The 18,688-nt window shown below is 35.8% G+C and overlaps 1 protein-coding gene across 3 annotated transcripts in view; it reads right to left on the bottom strand.

Annotated features, from left to right (window-relative positions):
• The window catches only part of MAP3K7 (mitogen-activated protein kinase kinase kinase 7), a 70,138-nt gene that overhangs the window by 21,361 nt on the left and 30,089 nt on the right, over positions 1-18,688 (bottom strand). For 2 of the 3 annotated variants that reach the window (XM_089921871.1, XM_022552748.3), the window contains 5 exons: positions 17,869-17,999; positions 16,200-16,281; positions 13,390-13,520; positions 12,597-12,726; positions 9,920-10,000 (listed from right to left, as the gene is read on the bottom strand). In XM_089921871.1, coding sequence (XP_089777997.1) covers positions 9,920-10,000; positions 12,597-12,726; positions 13,390-13,520; positions 16,200-16,281; positions 17,869-17,999 — 555 coding nt within the window. The remainder of the gene's footprint in view (positions 1-9,919; positions 10,001-12,596; positions 12,727-13,389; positions 13,521-16,199; positions 16,282-17,868; positions 18,000-18,688) is intronic. The other variant, XM_022552757.3, reaches the window with a different exon arrangement.

Below are 18,688 nucleotides of genomic sequence, written 5' to 3' on the forward strand. Positions count from 1 at the left end.
GAAAGAACTCTACACATGTAAGTCTTCAGTAAAATGGAATGAATTAAACAACAGCTTCACTCAGCACTTTTACTTGGGAATAGGGCTGTTTATACAGTATCTTCTAAGATGAGAGATCAGCTGTCTAAAAGGAAGCACCAAAATATTATAAGTATCAGCTGACAAAAAAGTCAAAATTCTTTTGACTCTGAAAGCTATATTATGTAATTTCTCAACTAGTGGGCAGCACTCAGATCTCATACACTAATAATTGTGGCCTGATTAGAAGACAGAATTCATTCTTAAAATTTTGTATTTCCATAACCTTCAGTACCTTATTTTAAACCAATCAGCAATATATTTAGCATCTTAATCAAGGTGGCCCTATTATTTTTTACATAAACTAAAAGGACCTTACAACAGAAGAATAATGTTTAATGCAATAATGCATGTAGTGAACAGAATAACTCAAATTTACAGCCACCTTGAAAGTATAACTCTTTTCTATTTAAAGCTATGTTTTAGAATTCTTTGCATAATCTTAACTCAAATTTATTTCGAGTTTCATTTTATCCCAAGCTCCAACTTTCAATTAAATTTGACATAACAACAAACTGCACATTTACTGAATCAGGCACATTAAGATATTTCTGTGAAAACTTTTAATTATCCCTGTTTCCAGAGGACAAAATGGATCCCTACCACCATGACTAATAAGCAATTTCAGGCACATTTCATTCTACACAATCATTCTAAAATTAGCTTAGATGAGACAGGCTTGTAAAAGTGTCTGGAATTCTCTTTTCAGATTAGCAACATTTGTGACTCTGGGGAACCACCCAGCACAGTGTCTAAAAATCAGTACATCACCATTGCAATAACAACAAAAACAAGCTCCAATCTAGGTGAGGGAAGGCGGAAAGGGGAATAAAAGCTTTTAGGTAGGGTAAAGGAGAGCTGATAGTTAACAAATGCCTTAGAATGAGAAATCTTCAAGCTACAATATGAGTCAAAGCAAGCAATGCTAGGTAATGCACTTTCATTAGCATAACCATGGCAGAAACCATCTGGCAAACAGTTCAGACAAAGCAAAAAAGGACTGCAATCAACAAATACTTGTTGCTCCAATATTAAGTTTTAAGTCATAATTTAGAAATATGAATGTAAAAAAAATCAAGCTCCTATTATCACAAATGAAAATTACTGGGTGTGTGCTCAGTAAATTTAGACTGATTTTGAATTTTCTGGTAACTAAACACTAATTCAGAAACCCACTAACTTTATACTTTTTCAGGGTTCTTTGATATGTGCATAACTATATTACACATGGCAGTATAAAGGAAAAAAGAAGTAGAAATGAGGGACAATATGATGTTAACACATGCTTAATCAAGGAATATGAAACCTGTAAATGATGTCCTAAGTATTTTATTCTGTAACAAATTCTGAAACTTTCACGACTTCGGGTAGGGAACAAATGATATTTTTAAGAATAACTTTTCTAAGTGAGAGCAACAAAAGGAATACACTATATCCCTAAGCCCCTCCCCCACCCAACAGGGTGGCTGGAATGGCAGCTGATAGGTCGATCATTTCTACCACACTAAAACAAAATCCATCTCTTCAAAAAGCTGCTCTTTTTAAGTACAACTGATTTCCTGAGCTGGTATTTGAAAGTCATCATTATAGAGTCCCTCCAGAGACTGCTGGATTGGGTCCCAGAGAGTAATTCTTGAGGTTTTTCTTATCGGTTTCCTTACCTTAACTACTTACATTTTTCTATGTTCCAACTTCCTGAAGACTCTCTTCATGTAAAAATCAACACATTTTCCTGGAGACATCTCTTAAATAAAATGTTGGAAATTCTGATATTCATAAGTTTTGAATATTAAAAATTATGGGACACTATCTTTATGTGTAAAATACACAAGATTTTAAAAATTCACACAGCACTGTACACTGCAGGATTATACTATTGCTTCATGGTAAACTGAATATGTAATTTAAAAATATATGTTAACTGACATTGCAGAAATACAAAGGATCATGAGCGATTACTGCAAGCAACTCTGTGCCTATAAAATGGACAACCTGGAAGAAATGGACAAATTCTCAGAAAAGCACAACCTTCCGAGACTGAACCGGGAAGAAATAGAAAATATAAACAGACCAATCACAAGCACTGAAATTGAAACTGTGAGTAAAAATCTTCCAACAAACAAAAGCCCAGGACCAGATGGCTTCACAGGCGAATTCTATCAAAAATTTAGAGAAGAGCTAACAGCTTTCCTTCTCAAACTCTTCCAAAATATAGCAGTGGGAGGAATACTCCCAAACTCATTCTACGAGGCCACCATCACCCGATACCAAAACCAGACAAAGATGTCACAAAAAAAACTACAGGCCAATATCGCCGATGAACATAGATGCAAAAATCCTCAACAAAACACTAGCAAACAGAATCCAACAGCACATTAAAAGGATCGTACACCACGATCAAGTGGGATTTATCCCAGGAATGCAAGGATTCGTCAATATACGCAAATCAATGTGACACACCATATTAACAAATTGAAGGATAAAAACCACATAATAGTCTCAATAGATGCAGAAAAACCTTTTGACAAAATTCAATACCCATTTATGATAAAATCTCTCCAGAAAATAAGCACAGAGGGAAACTACCTCAACATAATAAAGGTCATATATGACAAACCCACAGCCAACATCGTTCTCAATGGTGAAAATCTGAAACCGTTTCCACTAAGATCAGGAACAAGACAAGGTTGCCCACTCTCACCACTATTATTCAATATTGTTTTGGAAGTTTTAGCCACAGCAATCAGAGAACAAAAAGAAATAAAAGAAGTAAAACTGTCACTGTCTGCAGATGACATGATACTATACATAGAGAATCTTAAAGATGCTACCAGAAAACTACCAGAGCTAATCAATGAATTTGGTAAAGTAGCAGGATACAAAAGTAATGCACAGAAATCTCCTGCATTCCTATACACTAATGATGAAAAATCTGAAAAAGAAATTAAGGAAACACTCCCATTTACCACTGCAACAAAAAGAATAAAATACCTAGGAATAAACCTACCTAAGGAGACAAAAGACCTGTATGGAGAAAACTATAAGACACTGATGAGAGAAATTAAAGATGATACAAACAGATGGAGAGATATACCATGTTCTTGAATTGGAAGAATCAACATTGTGAAAATGACTCTACTATCCAAAGCAATCTACAGATCCCATGCAATCCCTATCAAACTACTAATGGCATTTTTCACAGAACTAGAACAAAAAATTTCACAATTTGTATGGAAACACAAAAGACCCCAAATAGCCAAAGCAATGTTGAGAACGAAAAATGGAGCTGGAGGAATCAGGCTCCCAGACTTCAGACTATACTACAAAGCCACAGTAATCAATACAGTATGGTACTGGCACAAAAACAGAAATACAGATCAATGGAACAGGATAGAAAGCCCAGAGATAAACCCACACACATATGGTCACCCTACCTTTGATAAAGGAGGCAAGAATACACAATGGAGAAAAGACAGTCTCTTCAATACGTGGTGCTGGGAAAGCTGGACAGCTACATGTAAAAGAATGAAATTAGAACACTTCCTAACACCACACACAAAAATAAACTCAAAATGGATTAAAGACCTGAATGTAAGGCCAGACACTATAAAACTCTCAGAGGAAAACATAGGAGGTACACTCTTTGACATAAATCACAGCAAGATCCTTTTTGACCCAGCTCCTAGAGAAATGGAAATAAAAACAGAAATAGACAAATGGGACCTAATGAAACTTAAAAGCTTTTGCGCAGCAAAGGAAACCATAAATAAGACAAAAAGACAACCCTCAGAATGGGAGAAAATACTTGCAAACGAAGCAAGTGACAAAGGATTAATCTCCAAAATGTACAAGCAGCTCATGCAGCTCAATATCAAAAAAACAAACAACCCAATCCAAAAATGGGCAGAAGACCTAAACAGACATTTCTCCAAAGAAGACATACAGAATGCCAATGAACACATGAAAGGATGCTCAACATCACTAATCATTAGAGAAATGCAAATCAAAACTACAATGAGGTGTCATCTCACACTGGTCAGAATGGCCATCATCAAAAAATCTACAAACAATAAATGCTGGAGAGGGTGTGGAGAAAAGGGAACCCTCTTGCACTGTTGGTGGGAATGTAAATTGATACAGCCACCATGGAGAACAGTATAGAGGGTCCTTAAAAAACTAAAAATAGAACTACCATATGACCCAAAAATCCCCCTACTGGCGAATACCCTGAGAAAACGATAATTCAAAAAGAGTCATGTATCACAGTGTTCGTTGCAGCTCTATTTACAATATCCAGGACATGGAAGCACCCTAAGTGTCCATCGACAGATGAATGGATAAAGAAGATGTGGCACATATATACAATGGAATATTACTCAGCCATAAAAAGAAACGAAATTGAGTTATTTGTAGTGAGGTGGCTGGACCTAGAGTCTGTCATACAGAGTGAAGTAAGTCAGAAAGAGAAAAACAAATACTGTATGCTAACACACATATATGAAATCTGAAAATAAAAAAAGACTCTGAGGAACCTAGGGGCAGGACAGGAATAAAGACGCGGACATAGAGAATGGACTTGAGGACACGGGGAGGGGGAAGGGTAAGCTGGGACAAAGTGAGTCACAAGAGGGAGGGGATATGAGGGTATAAGTATACATATAGCTGATTCACTTTGTTATAAACCAGAAACTAACACAACATTGTAAAGCAATTATACTCCAATAAAGATGTTAAAAAAATATACATATATATTAAAGTTGGCACAAGTTTCATATTCCTTTACTAGTTTTAACAATTCTGGCTGGTTTCTTTTTTTTTTTTTTAAGATTTTTTTGATGTGGACCATTTTTAAAGTCTTTATTGAATTTGTTACAATACTGCTTCTGTTTTTTTTTTTAATGTTTTGGTTTTTTGGCTGCAAGGCATGTGGGATCTTAGCTCCCCGACCAGAGATCGAACCTGCACCCCCTGCATTGGAAGGCCAAGTCTTAACCACTGGACTGCCAGGGAAGTACCTGGCTGGTTTTTTAGAATAAAGCCTCCTTTAGGGTGGGGGTTATTTCCCCCCTACCAAAGGAAAGCAATTATTATTGAGTTTTGCTTTCTAATAAACCTACTTTATTAGGTTAGAGTTCAATTATTTAAATAAAAAAAAGTGATCTTGGTAGACCACAATATGGTGCAAAGAGACTACCTATTTATTCACTGTTAGGTTAGATGCACTTCCCTATTTAATTAGCCACAAATATAGAATTCTGCTGAAGGTGCGGTGGCTACCCTTGGCAGAAGCAGGTATAGTATATCTCAGTAGAGCTCTCCTTGGGCCTCAGTGTCCCTAAATAAAGGTTTACAGCTGTTAATGACACTGTGTGCAAGGTAGGAACTTGAAGATCTAGAAAAGCTCAGTTCTTTCTATCTCATGGTCTCTTCATATTGGCGCTGCACTATTTAAAAAGGGGAAGAATTGCACTAATAATTTACGTACATACAGTTATAGGAATGTTTACAAACAGTACCTACTGGTTCTTGAACCAAGTATAGTATTAGAAGGTTATATTTCCGTCCTGATGGAAAAAGCAAAGTGGTGCCCAGGTGTCTCTGCACAGCATCTCGGCCTCCAGCTGCCCAGCATTCTACAAGGTCCTCACCACTCCCCTCCACCCCTGGCCCCCCCACTTAAATTACCTAAGATATTTGAAACTTCTGAAGGAGGAAAACAACACATAGGTATTAGAAAGCTAACTACCCATTTACTTTCTGTTAAATATTATGTTTGGCCTTTTCCATATTCTACTTATTCTACTTAACTATATATTAACACTTACTTTTGGAAAATACCCAATATACAATAGAGCTAAATGTACCTGACTGAAATTAAAAGTGAATGAATAGTCATTAAAATTTTCTCAGTTAAGAGATCTAAATGCAGCTGAAATCATAAGGATTCGTAAAGTTTCTTTTCAGCTTCAAGAATATTATAAACAAGAAATATCAATTAAATTCAGGGACCTGGGCAAAAATATTTTATATATATTAACAAGATTGACTCAAAACATTTGCATATTCAATCTTCTTTATCAAATCCTTAAGAACAGTACATAAGAGAGTACGTAATGCTCTTTGGTCAAAGCATTCTAAAATCCAAGTAAAAGAGCTGAATAAACAAAAATCCATGATCTTATTAAAGTCTTAAAGGACAAAAAAATAGAAACATTTAAAGCAATCCAATAATATGCCACCCATTCTCTTTTCTTCAAATAAAAGTAATACAAATTAAAATGTACTGGTTGAAAAGGAGAAAGGATTATGCTTTTAAAACTCCAAGTTTTAATGGAAAACATTTAAGAAAGCCTATTTCCTTTCCTGGAAGTCTTATAATGTTCAATAAACAAATGCATTAGAAAACTATAGATCAAATGGTTTAAATTCTGGGCAAGAGACTTCTACATTTACATTAACTTTGCTTAGGTAGCACACCATTATTGGGCAGGACCTTCTTCACAAATGAAGAGTTAGCAAAATATCATACTCTATTGGTAATTTGCTCTTAATTATGTGTCTTGCTTGGTAAAAAGAAGCCAGATCGATCTATAGCCACTCTCTGTGGGCAGGGGAAAGTGGAAAGAAGGGTTATCCATACCAAAGTTTGCCAATACCTCTTTAGAGCCACGGTCAAGGTAGAAGGGGTACAAAATATTGTGTAGTCTGATCCACAGGAAGTCCTGAGGTATTAAAGGTCCATTTCTGCACGACCTGAGAGACTGTTAAATTGATGAATATTGGTGTTAGCTGTAAGTTGCTTGTTCTTCCTCATTTGTTGGTGACAGAGTATATAATAGTGTTGAAAAGCAAGCAAAACACAAGATTTAAATTTGCTGACCCTATGACTAGGTTAGGCATTTTAGTCATTATAAAGATATATTAAAAAAAATCTTTAGAGTTATAGTGTGTATTTAAAAACTTTTAAGACTTGGTAAGGTTTTAAAAAATGCAAGAAACAACAAACACTTCAGAAAAGATACATTTGTACACTGCCAATAAATACACATAAAAATTTATGTGAGGCTTAAATGAGCACTCCTATTAAAAAGAGGCCGTTTATTCCAAGAGGTACATTAGACAGTATACTGCACTTGGCCAAAGGAAAATATTATTGAAACTACTTATCCAAAACAGATAAGATAAAAAGTACAGCTATATTTAAAAAAATGCTTACAAATGGGATCCAATGCTAATTAATGCCAGTTTGGATATATCAAGAAGTATCTGGAAATATAATCACAGGGCTTGTAGGGAAAACAACCTTGAGGAAAAAAATTCTAGAAGGTATTAAAAAATTGGAATTAAATTTCATCCTCCTTTACAATTAAATGGCCATGTAAGACATTTGAGATATTCCCAAAGCATGGGTTATATCTTTATGTTTAATTTAAAAATATAACCTAAGAACAAATTAATGTTTAGCTTTTATGTCCAATTGTTTCAATTCCAGTGCTTGCATCCTTTTATTAAAGGAAGTGAAACTGATTAGGTTAATATTTGAATATCTGGGAAAAAACCCAACAAGAATATTTAATAAAATATATTACCGAATGATATTTCCATTTGAACAGCATTGTTACTCTGGCAATTAAGAGCAGAATTAAGCTTTTCTGACTCCGTAAGTATCCAATGTCATAAAAAAGCGTCTCCTGGCTGAAGAGCTCACTTAAATTTAATACGAACCCTAATGAAGTGCAAGGCAGAATTATTCTAACTTCTCTGACTCAAACAAAACAAGAGAACATGGATGTAATTTGGCATCAGAAGATCTAGGATGGGATCCTGGCTGTGTGACTCTGGGAAAACCATTCAACATCATCAGATCTAAGATTTTCATCTGTAAAATGGCTATAATTTTATCTGATAACCTAGTTATAAGACTTACGAAGGTTAATTAAGATGATGTGCTTTAAACTACTTTATAGGCCACACAGCACATCTAACCAGGGTTTCTCAACCTTGGCACTGCTGACACTTCCGGCTGGATAATTCTTGGCTGTGGGAAGCTACCTGGGACATTGCAGAACGTGTAGCAGCATCCCTGGCTTCTGTCCACCATATGCCAGTAGCACCTATTAGTTCTGACAATCAAAAATGTTTCCAGATGTTGCCAAATGTCCCCTGGGGAGCAAATGCACCCTGGAGGAGAACCACTGAGACTATTATTCTTTCTCCTCTTCTCTCTCCCTTGTTATCTTGTACACCATTGGCTATTTCACCCACTATGTGTGGGTGTATCTGTTCTTAATGCTTACCCATAAGACCGGATTATTGTGCCATCTGCCTCAATTTTCCTGATTCCCTCAAACGTTTAAGATAATCACAGCTCAGCAGTATGTATGTTTAAATGTTGCCACTTCTTCAGTCAGAATATTATTCCCTTAAACTTGGGACCTTTCAGTGTAGAGGTAAAATGATCCTAAGTACTTTGCTAATTTTGAAAGCAGCTCATGACTCAATAAATAAAATTACTATGTGAAGAAAGGGTTAACGGTATTCTCTGAATGGCAACAGTGAAAATGTTGTAAAGTAAACCACTTTGATAACTAGAATAAAAGTTAATTACTCTAGAAATAAAATGGTTTTGTATAGACAAAATGATCCCTAAGAATTGTATAACTTATATTTTACACATATCTGTTATATACAAATTTTACATGTATCATAGCTCCTAGCTGCTGGAGCTCAATAATGGTTTGTTCACTTATATAATAGGCACATATTTACTAAACACTATGTGTGAGGCACTGAGCCAGATACTGCTGATGCCATCAATAATTAATCACAAAGGCATGGTCTCTATCCTCATGTTTCAGTTTACTGGAGGAGAAAAGAACTACTAGGCATTCAGATATAATCCAATACTATGCTAAAAGCACAATCACAGGCAAAGGACAGTGTGCTGGAGCATTCACCTAACTACGCCCATGATTGTGTGGGGAAAACTATATTTCCCTGTCAAAATTTCAGGGGAAGAGGTGGAGGAAAACCTAAAGCAGAAGGGTAAATAAATGATGATTTTGATAACATATATTAACCAATACTGAAGGTCACATATGCCATTTAAGTTTCTATTGAAAATGGTGATTTAGATGCATCTGTGAAATGATCACCATAAGAAATAAAAGCAATTTGCCAATATGAGACATGGAGGTACCATGTGTGAGTTGGGTATAAAAACACGTAATTGGCAAGAAGAGTCTCCTGATAATACACAGGAATCAGAACTGACCATAATTCTTTGGCAGGATACCAAACAAAACAGCAAATCTCATTTAGTTTTACTTCATTTCTGTTTTCTAGGTTAAGGCAAAACGGTATTTAGCAACTCTTTTCTCAACTTCATATTTCACTTGTTCCCAACAGAAAGAGGCTGGGATAGAATGCCTAGAGGGAGCCCCAAGGTAGTAACGAAGGAAGGAAAGGAGCGAAGGGCAACAAATATTTTTAAAGGATTGTTTCCTCTTTCTGCTGGGTGCAAAAAAGGTCTGGGTTCAGCTCTTCCGCTCACTTAAAAGATGAGAGGAACTTGGCAGAATTCTGGACTGGTATTCTCCCTTCCGTGAAAACGTTCACTTTACCTTCTATTTTATCCTCGGTTTTGGAGATGTGAGGTTTCCTTCCAAGCCCACTTCAGTGTAGATAAACGTATACAGTTTTTAATCTGTCTCCCTAATGACTGCATGCAAGGTATCTATTTTCACGTTCTATCAAATTGGAGCAAGAAGCATTTTTTAAGTACCAGGGATCATTATTCCAGTTCCACAGCTATTAGACCGACTCAGGTGGTCTATGATACCTGATATGACGATCTCAGGGACATCCAGAATGTTGCCAAAGGAAGCAGTTTTACGGTGGCCCCGTTTAGGCTTGGAAAAGGCTGCAAAAACACATATATACAGTATACATGCAAACAACTACAAATAGTAATAGAAAACGATGAACAAAAACAGAATACTTTTCAAATAGTTATGTTAATAACACTTCATGCAGAATGGCATGCAGAACTATCTAACTTTTCATCCATGCTTAGAAAAGGCGTGATTAAGGAGCAAACAACTACCAATACAAGATGTTTCACATACTGGCTTTAATCAGCAGGAAAAAAAAAATAGGGCCGAGACAAACAAAGCTGCAGGGTAATGAGAAAGCTAGATTTCAAACATGTTCATAGAAATAATCTACCTAAGTGAAACCACTGAAGTGCAATGGGGGGGGTCTAGGATGAAACTGGGAAGGAAAAGAGGAGTTAAAAAGAGATAAGCTGCCATATTTGTTTTAAATGAACAAACACAGGAATATATGTCCAATTAGGTGTTTCTTGAAGTGTGCTATAAAGTAAAATTCAGTGATTAAATGATAATTACTGAATCAAAGTATGAAATGTTTATGCTTTTATAATTGTAAATATTTAAACATACTTCTGGTAAACTGAATATTTATTGTAGTTTCCAAAGTTTAGGGTGTATTCCTTCTAAACTTGAAAAGTATTGAAAGGCTGGAAAATATGAACCTTTCAAAGTAAGACAGTTCACCAACGGATGTTCAACCATCTGTTTTACATTTAGGCAGAGAAAGGACAGGGTAATTCAAATGTGTGGTTATCTTTAATCTGGTGAAATAACACTTCTGTAAAGAATACTTATAAACCAGTACCTGACTAAAAAATTGACACGAGCAGATATAAAATTACTGTTATTACATTACAGAGCATTTCCTGTTTTAGGGTAGCAACCACTATTTGGCAGGTCTAACTTGAATGATATTCCTGAAATGAAAAAGGCTGCCGAAGTGTAAGCATGTGTTCCTGTGTACACTGTTCATTGGACACTACGCTGCGACACCCCGACTCCACACAGAAACGCTTGTGACTCATGGAGGCCAGGAAAGCTCGACAGTGGCTGGTGACCTCCATTCAACTTGATCGTTTCTAAAGACCCATCTGTGTGGCAGAGACTCCTGGTCACCAGCGCAACAGAACCCCAACTTTACTCAGGACAGCAATGCTCCTAGATAAAAGATTGCAGATCCTTCCTTCCCATGGAGCCACAGGGCTCTTCCTTCCCATCTGACACTAGCACTATGGCCAATGACATCTACGTGGGAGTTGTTAGGAGGGACTTCTGGGAAAGCTCCTTAAAAAAGCCTGGGCATGAGCCCTTCCCCTAATTCTTGCTTCTTGATGCCAGGACTGTGGATGTGATGACTGGAACTGTAATAGCCATTATGGAGTACAAAGTAACCTTCAGGATGAAAGCCACACAATAGGGATTATGACACAGAAAGACAGAAGAAACCCAGTTACCTAATGATCATGGAGCCTACCTCCAGATTTGTTTGTGTGTGAAATATAAAGCTTATATGTTAAAGACACTGTTACTTTGGATATTCTGTAATATCTAACTGATTCTAATGCTAACTGATAAAATAAGTGATTAGTTGAAGACAAGTATAGTTAGGATGGTCCTCTGGACAACTTCTTTCTGAAAAGAGCTTCACACAAAATGAAAATATTCTATTTAGAAAAAAACCAGAAAGACCTAAAAAAAAGAGGACAAAAACAAAAAACCAAACAAACAAAACCCAAAAACCTGGTTAGCTAAGTTAAAAAAAAAGTAGGCTAATACACTTGGAAATATACTTGTATACACATATGTGGTTAAAAGACTAGAGGTAAATACACAAAAATGTTGTTTATCTCTGAGTGGGACAATTATGGAAGACTAATATTTTTATTTGTTTATATTTCCACATTTTCCACAATAGAAATGTATTTGTAATCAGTTCCTCTCCACCCCTGGGGGAATCAGAAAGAAAACAATTTAACCCAGCATTACTAAATGAACCTGGTTAGAAAAGGTTAGAAGTTCACTCAGGTAACAAAACATGTAATTATTTTTGTGCTGACCAGTCTTTCTGACAAAATGGAATATAAATGCTAGCTTTTTCAAGATCAAATAAAATTACCATGATCTTTTATTTTACAATTAAAAGAATCAGTCCTAAACTTAGCTACTTTTTGCCACTGAAAGTAGGAGCAGCAGCAGATAGTAAGGCCAAGTTATATTTGGATCTGGAGTACATTTTCCTGCTAGTTTCAAAACAAAACATTTGCTATTGCTTGAGTTCAGCGCAAAATTATAGTAGAATCACCCGAAATCCTCCAAAACATCCTAGTTTTGGCAAAATTTCAATTTCTCACTTAGATTTTCAGCTTGTGTTTGAGCTGAATTACATTTGATAAAATCTGTAATTAGGAAGGTGTATTTTATAATCCAAATAATTTTACAAATCATGCTTTCCTTATTTGGAATTTGAGACACTTTTTGCTAGAAGCATAGGAAGTATATTGTAAACTAACTTCCTACTTTAAAAAAAATTTAGGACACGCACAAAAAAAACCACTGACATTCCCACTACTGAAGCAATTGAAACTACCATTTTCACTCCTCTTTAGACTTTTATTTTCATTTTACCTGTGGTTGCAGCAATTCTGGCTTCTATTTCAGACATGTCAGCACTCATCCTCTTGCCTTCAGAGGTTGGGGGCAAGCTCTCCACACTGCTCCCACGAGAAGCTCCCAAGCTCAAACGTCCAGATTCGCTCTGTTAAAAATACAGGTCAATTTGAATCACTAAAGCTCTTTATATTTAAAAATCCTGGGCAGCCTAGAAGGAGGAATATACCAACTGGGATTCTTAGGGGTTCTGTTCTGAAAGAAATAGAAAGGTTTCAGGGAGAGGGAGCTGTAAGGCTGAGGGAGAACAAGCTGTAGATACTGGCCTTTAGGATACGCTGGTCACTAGAGCTGGGAGTTACATGCCCCAAATATTGGTTAACCTAAATGCATCGGACAAGATGAATAAAATCACTCCTTAAAATGTTTTAAAACCAGTCATAGCAAAAATATAATAAATCTGGATAATATGAAATGAGAGATCTAGAACAATTCCTTTAACTGGGGAAGGAATATGCATTTTACATTTGTAACCATCAACCGTTCAAGTTAGGGATCACTGTAAGGCGGGAGTTGCACAGGTGGCAAAGGCAGCAATCATCAGAAGAGGAAATGATTTGACTGGTAGTGAATTCTAGGAGAAAATCATTACACATCTCTACTCTTAAGCTTGCCTGTCTGTTTCAGGAACAAGACTCAGGACTTATATAGAAGAAGAGGACAAACAATTAACTTGTTAGTATAATGCTCATGACTACTGGTTAGGTTACCAAAAGATTTTACTTTTTGTTACTTTAGTAACAAAACAAACCTGTTGTTTTGCCTGGTTTTTCAACAATTTTGATTCTAAGCGTTTAATAGTATCATTTGTGGCCGGAACTTGCTCCATATTAGTGTCGCTTTTATTACTGGTATTTGTAGAAGTGATGTCCATGAATGAGCCTAGGAAAGCAGAAACATTTATGACTACAGGTTGGGAATAATACAAAATGCTTCATTCAATAAGGTGCAACTTAAATTCTTTTCTAAACTAGCAAGACATAAATAGAAATAAAATTGAAGACTTTTCAAGCTAATGAAGATACCCAAACAAACCCATTTTAAATGAAATTTAAGGATAGCACAAAAAGGGAACCAAAACGCCTGGTCTTCAAATAGTCAAGGATGACTTTAAGATTCTTAGCCTGAGCTAGTAGAATGCAGTGGCTATTAATCAAGATGGGGAAGACCACGGGAGGAATGACTTTGAAGTGAGCTCAGTTAGGAAATGGTAATTTTGAGTTCCTAGTAGATATCAAGCAAGTAGTTGGATATATGAGTGTGGAGTTCAGGTCTGGGATGGAGCAAAACATTGGCAAATACATGGTATACAAAGCCATGACACTGGATGAGATTACCAAGGAATGAATTTAGATAGATAAGCAAAGAGCCGAATAACTGAGCCCTGAGCACTCTCACGTTTATAGGTTGGGAAGATGAGGAGTAAACAGCATAGGAAAACATGAGAACAAGTGACCAGGGATGTAAGATGAAACCCAGGCTGGTATGGTATCCTAGAGATCAACTCAAAGTGCTGAAAGAAGTAGAGAGTAATGAACTGTGTCAAAGGCTGCTGAGAATCAAAAAAGATGAGAACTGAAAAATCATTCATTTAGATTTTAGTAATGTGAAAATAACTGGTGATCTTGACAAGAGCAATTCTGGAGTAGTGGTATAATACAAGGCTGAATGGAGTGGGCACAAGAGAGAATGGAAAGAGAGAAGCTAGAGAAATACAAATACAGACTACAGCAGTCCCCCCCTTATCCTGGGGGGATACATTCCAAGATCCCCAGTTGATGCCTGCAAACTTGGATAGTACTGAACCCTCATATACTGTGTTTTCTCTTATACAAATATAACTATGATAAAGGTTAATTTATAAATTAGGCACAGTAAGAGATTAACAACAGTAGCTAACAATAAAATAGAACAATTATAATATACCATAATAAAAGTTACACGAATGTGGTCTCTCAAATTGTACTACCTTATTGTACAAATTTAATACCTTTTCCATCTAACTAAGCACTTATCCTGCACCGTGGCTATAACTTCTGCAGTTTGAGGTGTAACAGCAAAACTAGCACAAATTTCTTTTTCCTTTGTCACAATTTCACAGATAGAAGTTCTTACTGCTGATCTTGGCAACCTCAGCATATGATTTTTTTTTTCTTTCCTTATTAAAGTTGAGAACTTTCACCTTTTCACTTAGAGGAGGCACTTTATGGCTTCTCTTTGACATATCCGAATTGCCAGCATCACTACTCTTGTGCTTTGGGGCCATTATTAAATAAAATAAGGGTCCCTTGAACACAAGCACTGTGATACCTCGACAGTTGATCTGACAACCAAGAGAGAAGGATACACTGAACAAAGGGATGATTCACGTCCCAGGCGGGATGGAGCGAAATTTCATCATGCTACTCAAGATGGCTGCAACTTAAAACTTATGAATTATTTAGTTCTGGAATTTTCCATTTCTGGACCACAGTTGACCAGGGGTAACTGAAATCACAGAAAGTGAAACCGTGGACAATAGGGGACTACTGTATATATGCTCTGGGAATGATCCCAGCAGAAAGGCTAAAACTGATGATGCAAGAAACAGGGAAGAATTGCTAGGAAGAGCAGATGGGATCTGCCGCACAAAGGAGACAGGCTTGCCTTTGGCTAGGAGCATGGATAGTTCAGCCACAGAACAGAAGAGAGTGCAGAGTAGAGGGGCAGATACAGGCAGTGGGGAGAGTGGGATGGGGGAGCTTTTTTTAAAAAACATTTATTTATTTATTTGGCTGTGTCGGGTCTTAGTTGTGGCATGTGGGATCTTTTGTTGCTGCGCTTGGGCTTATCTCTAGTTGTGGCACGCAGGCTCAGTAGCTGCAGCACGTGGGCTCTCTAGGTGTGGCTCTTGGGCTCTGGAGCACGTAGGCTTAGTTGCCCCACGGCATGTGGGATCTTAGTTCCCCGAAAGAACCCGCATCCCCTGCATTGGAAGGTGGATTCTTAACCACTGGACCACCAGGGAAGTCCCTCTACTATCTTTTTTGATGACCACAAACTATGGAGCTGAGGAACTCCTGAACTAAAACACAGCTTCTTAAATAAGAGTCTCTGTAGATTGTTCTACAAAGACCAAAAAGTAGGGTGTTCACGATAAAGGAAATACGTTGTTTTATATATATATGTATGTATGTGTGTATATATATACATATGACATATATATGTTTATATATATGATATATATATTTACAATATATATATATTTACAATAATTTCTGATACTATTTGATCTAGCAGTATCTAAGAACTATTTTTCAAATAAAGAATGACATTCACAGCAATATAATATCTAATCTTTTTATATATAACTGCGTAAGAATTTCAAGACTTGGAAACAGGTCTTCAGCAACTCTTTAATCTGGGTACCTGCATGAAGAATGGTGCACCTGGAAATTCAAATTGAAGTCAATCTGCAATTAAAATGCAAATGAGGACATCATTCATTGCTTCTTGATTATAACTTCATGGGAATAGAGACACAAAAATTTAGGTTATTACTGTTCTACTCTATCCATTTACCTGTACTGGTGGCAGAGTTGCTCTGTCCTTCATCTGAATACTGGCACGGGTATTGTAACGGCTCATCTGCTCCTGGAAAGTACTATATATATAAAAAGTAAACAACAATTTAAACTTTCTTTAATACAAATTAAATCTTGTGAAAACTAACTTAAAAGGTACATTTTAATTACTTCCTTTTTGAGATTTGAATGTAGCAAAAATTGCTGCTTTATTTTCACTAAGGGATACACTGAATTTGTAAATACCTAAGGTTTTGATTTTACAAAGACAATAATGTGCTACTCTTCTGAATTTCAACTATTATCAATGCCATGTATCTACCTACATATCTATTAGATAGATAGTCTAGATAGTCTAGATAGTCTTAAAGAAAGCTGCCAATATTCCTCTAGAGGAACATATGAAATACAGTAGTATTATTCCTCATAATTAAATGAAACATATTTATGTTCTCACAGCAGTGATGTAAACCTCCAAATTGTTGAAATGACTTAGTCTGACAACTGAAACGGTATGCCATAACTTGTTAGAACCTATATTTTAAATATCAAGGATTATGAATGTCCCTCTATGAACTAGAGATAAAATACTGGATATATTTTTCAGGTGAAAATTAGAATTTCGGGAAAAAAAGGAAGGTTTTCTTCTCAAATTAGACAAAGCACATAAAAGCACAGTTAAAACGTGAACAATTTATGTAACCCGAAGTTTTAAGGTATCTGAGCTCTCTTCTTATGAACGTATCTTCAGGTCCTAGAATTCTATATATAGCTAGTATCCAAATATGCAGTTAAGCTTTAATCAGATTAGTTCAAGCTGGTTTGCCTAAGTTATTTTCATGAGAATGAAAAAACTAAATTTTTGGCCATTTAGGAAATTACTTAATCTATATTTAAAGAGATTGAAAGATTCTTCTACTTAGCAAATTGTTCTGAAATTAGGCACTTTCATAAGTACATAAACTTTTTAAAGTCAAGGTACCACTCGATAGATTTGTTAGTGCACCAAAAACCAGAGGCCTAAAATTATTCAAATAATTCTAAGTGTTTGATTTATAGATTAGGAAATTCTAATAATTATTTAAAACGATCCTTCTAAATTCCAAAATTCTACACAGCCTAGAAGAAAGTTTAACTTTTTAATGGCAAATGAAAAGCTGAAAATATGCAATGAAAAACCAAAAGGTAAAAATTACTTAGATAAATGTGTCTGGGAATGAAACCTCTCTACTGCGCTACATAAATGACTGCTTGATAAAGATCTCTACTAAAGAAAATTTAAAACTTAGCAAGTATTAGAGCCATAAAATACCCAAGTCCTGTAAAGGCTTTAGAGATCACCTAATTCAACTTCTCTCACATTACAGATAAGGCAACAGGCCCAGAAACAAACACATCTGTCCACTAAGTTGAGCAGAAGGAAAAAGCACGTCCAGAAACCTAGTCTTGCCATCTTTCAATTATAAAGAACTAGTTCTTTTTTTTTTTTCAAAAGAATGTTTCCTCCTCTGATTATATGAGTAAAGAACACCCATTCTAACATGGAAAATACAGATAAGTATGAAGCAAAAAAAGAACAATACTGTCCCTTTACTTTAAAACCCCATTAAAAGTCAGTATATATAAAATTCCCTTAAACCCAAAGCCCCTCAAAAGAAGGATTATACCCGCATCAAGTGAGTCATTATTTTCACAATTTCCTCCATTGAAGGGCGCTGAGAAGGATCTTTAGACCAACAACGAGTCATCAGGCTCTCAATGGGCTTAGGTAAATTTTTGATCAGTGGTGGTCGAGTACCTACAATTGAAAATGAGAGGAGGGGAGAAAAGAATGTATTTACTCAAAGAATGGTGTAATTTTTTTTAAATATGCATTTCTGAAGTGTTATTTATTTTACAGATCTTGTAATTTAAGATTTTTTTAGGAGGACTAAAAGTACCTTTTTTTTTGTCCTTTGGATTAACATTATATTTTCATAAAACAGAAGCTACATCTTTTGAGAAGCCAAATTAAAATTTTATATACATTATGACTGAAAGTTAATATTTCATTTGCTATAAATACTCTTTTAACAAATAATAATGGCTTAATGTGTATTTTATTATGAATAAAATGGTGGCTTGAGGTAATCTTATTTGAACTATATTTTCAGATTTATCGTAACAATTTCAAATGTGTTTGACAAATCATCTTCCATATGTCAAAAGTCATCAACTATGGTGTTATACTCACTGACCTCCAAATGGCTCTTTTGTGGGAGACAGGTCTTAGGGTTGCTGTGAATCAATCATTTCACAAGCTGAAAACTGCCAACTTTTGTGTAATTAACAAGACTGTAATATCATGAGTAAGGTCCCTAACTTAAATAAGGCCTCAAGTATAAAGAAATCTTTGTAAATTTATCAATTAATAAGTTAGTTCTTTTATTCCTTACTTCATGGACATTCAATTATTTACTGACAACTGACAGAAAAAGAAAACAAACT

This window comes from Delphinapterus leucas, chromosome 12, assembly GCF_059928025.1.
Source record: "Delphinapterus leucas isolate spDelLeu-1000000601 "Yukka" chromosome 12, BTC_Dleu_Yukka2, whole genome shotgun sequence".
Classification (NCBI taxonomy): domain Eukaryota; kingdom Metazoa; phylum Chordata; class Mammalia; order Artiodactyla; family Monodontidae; genus Delphinapterus; species Delphinapterus leucas.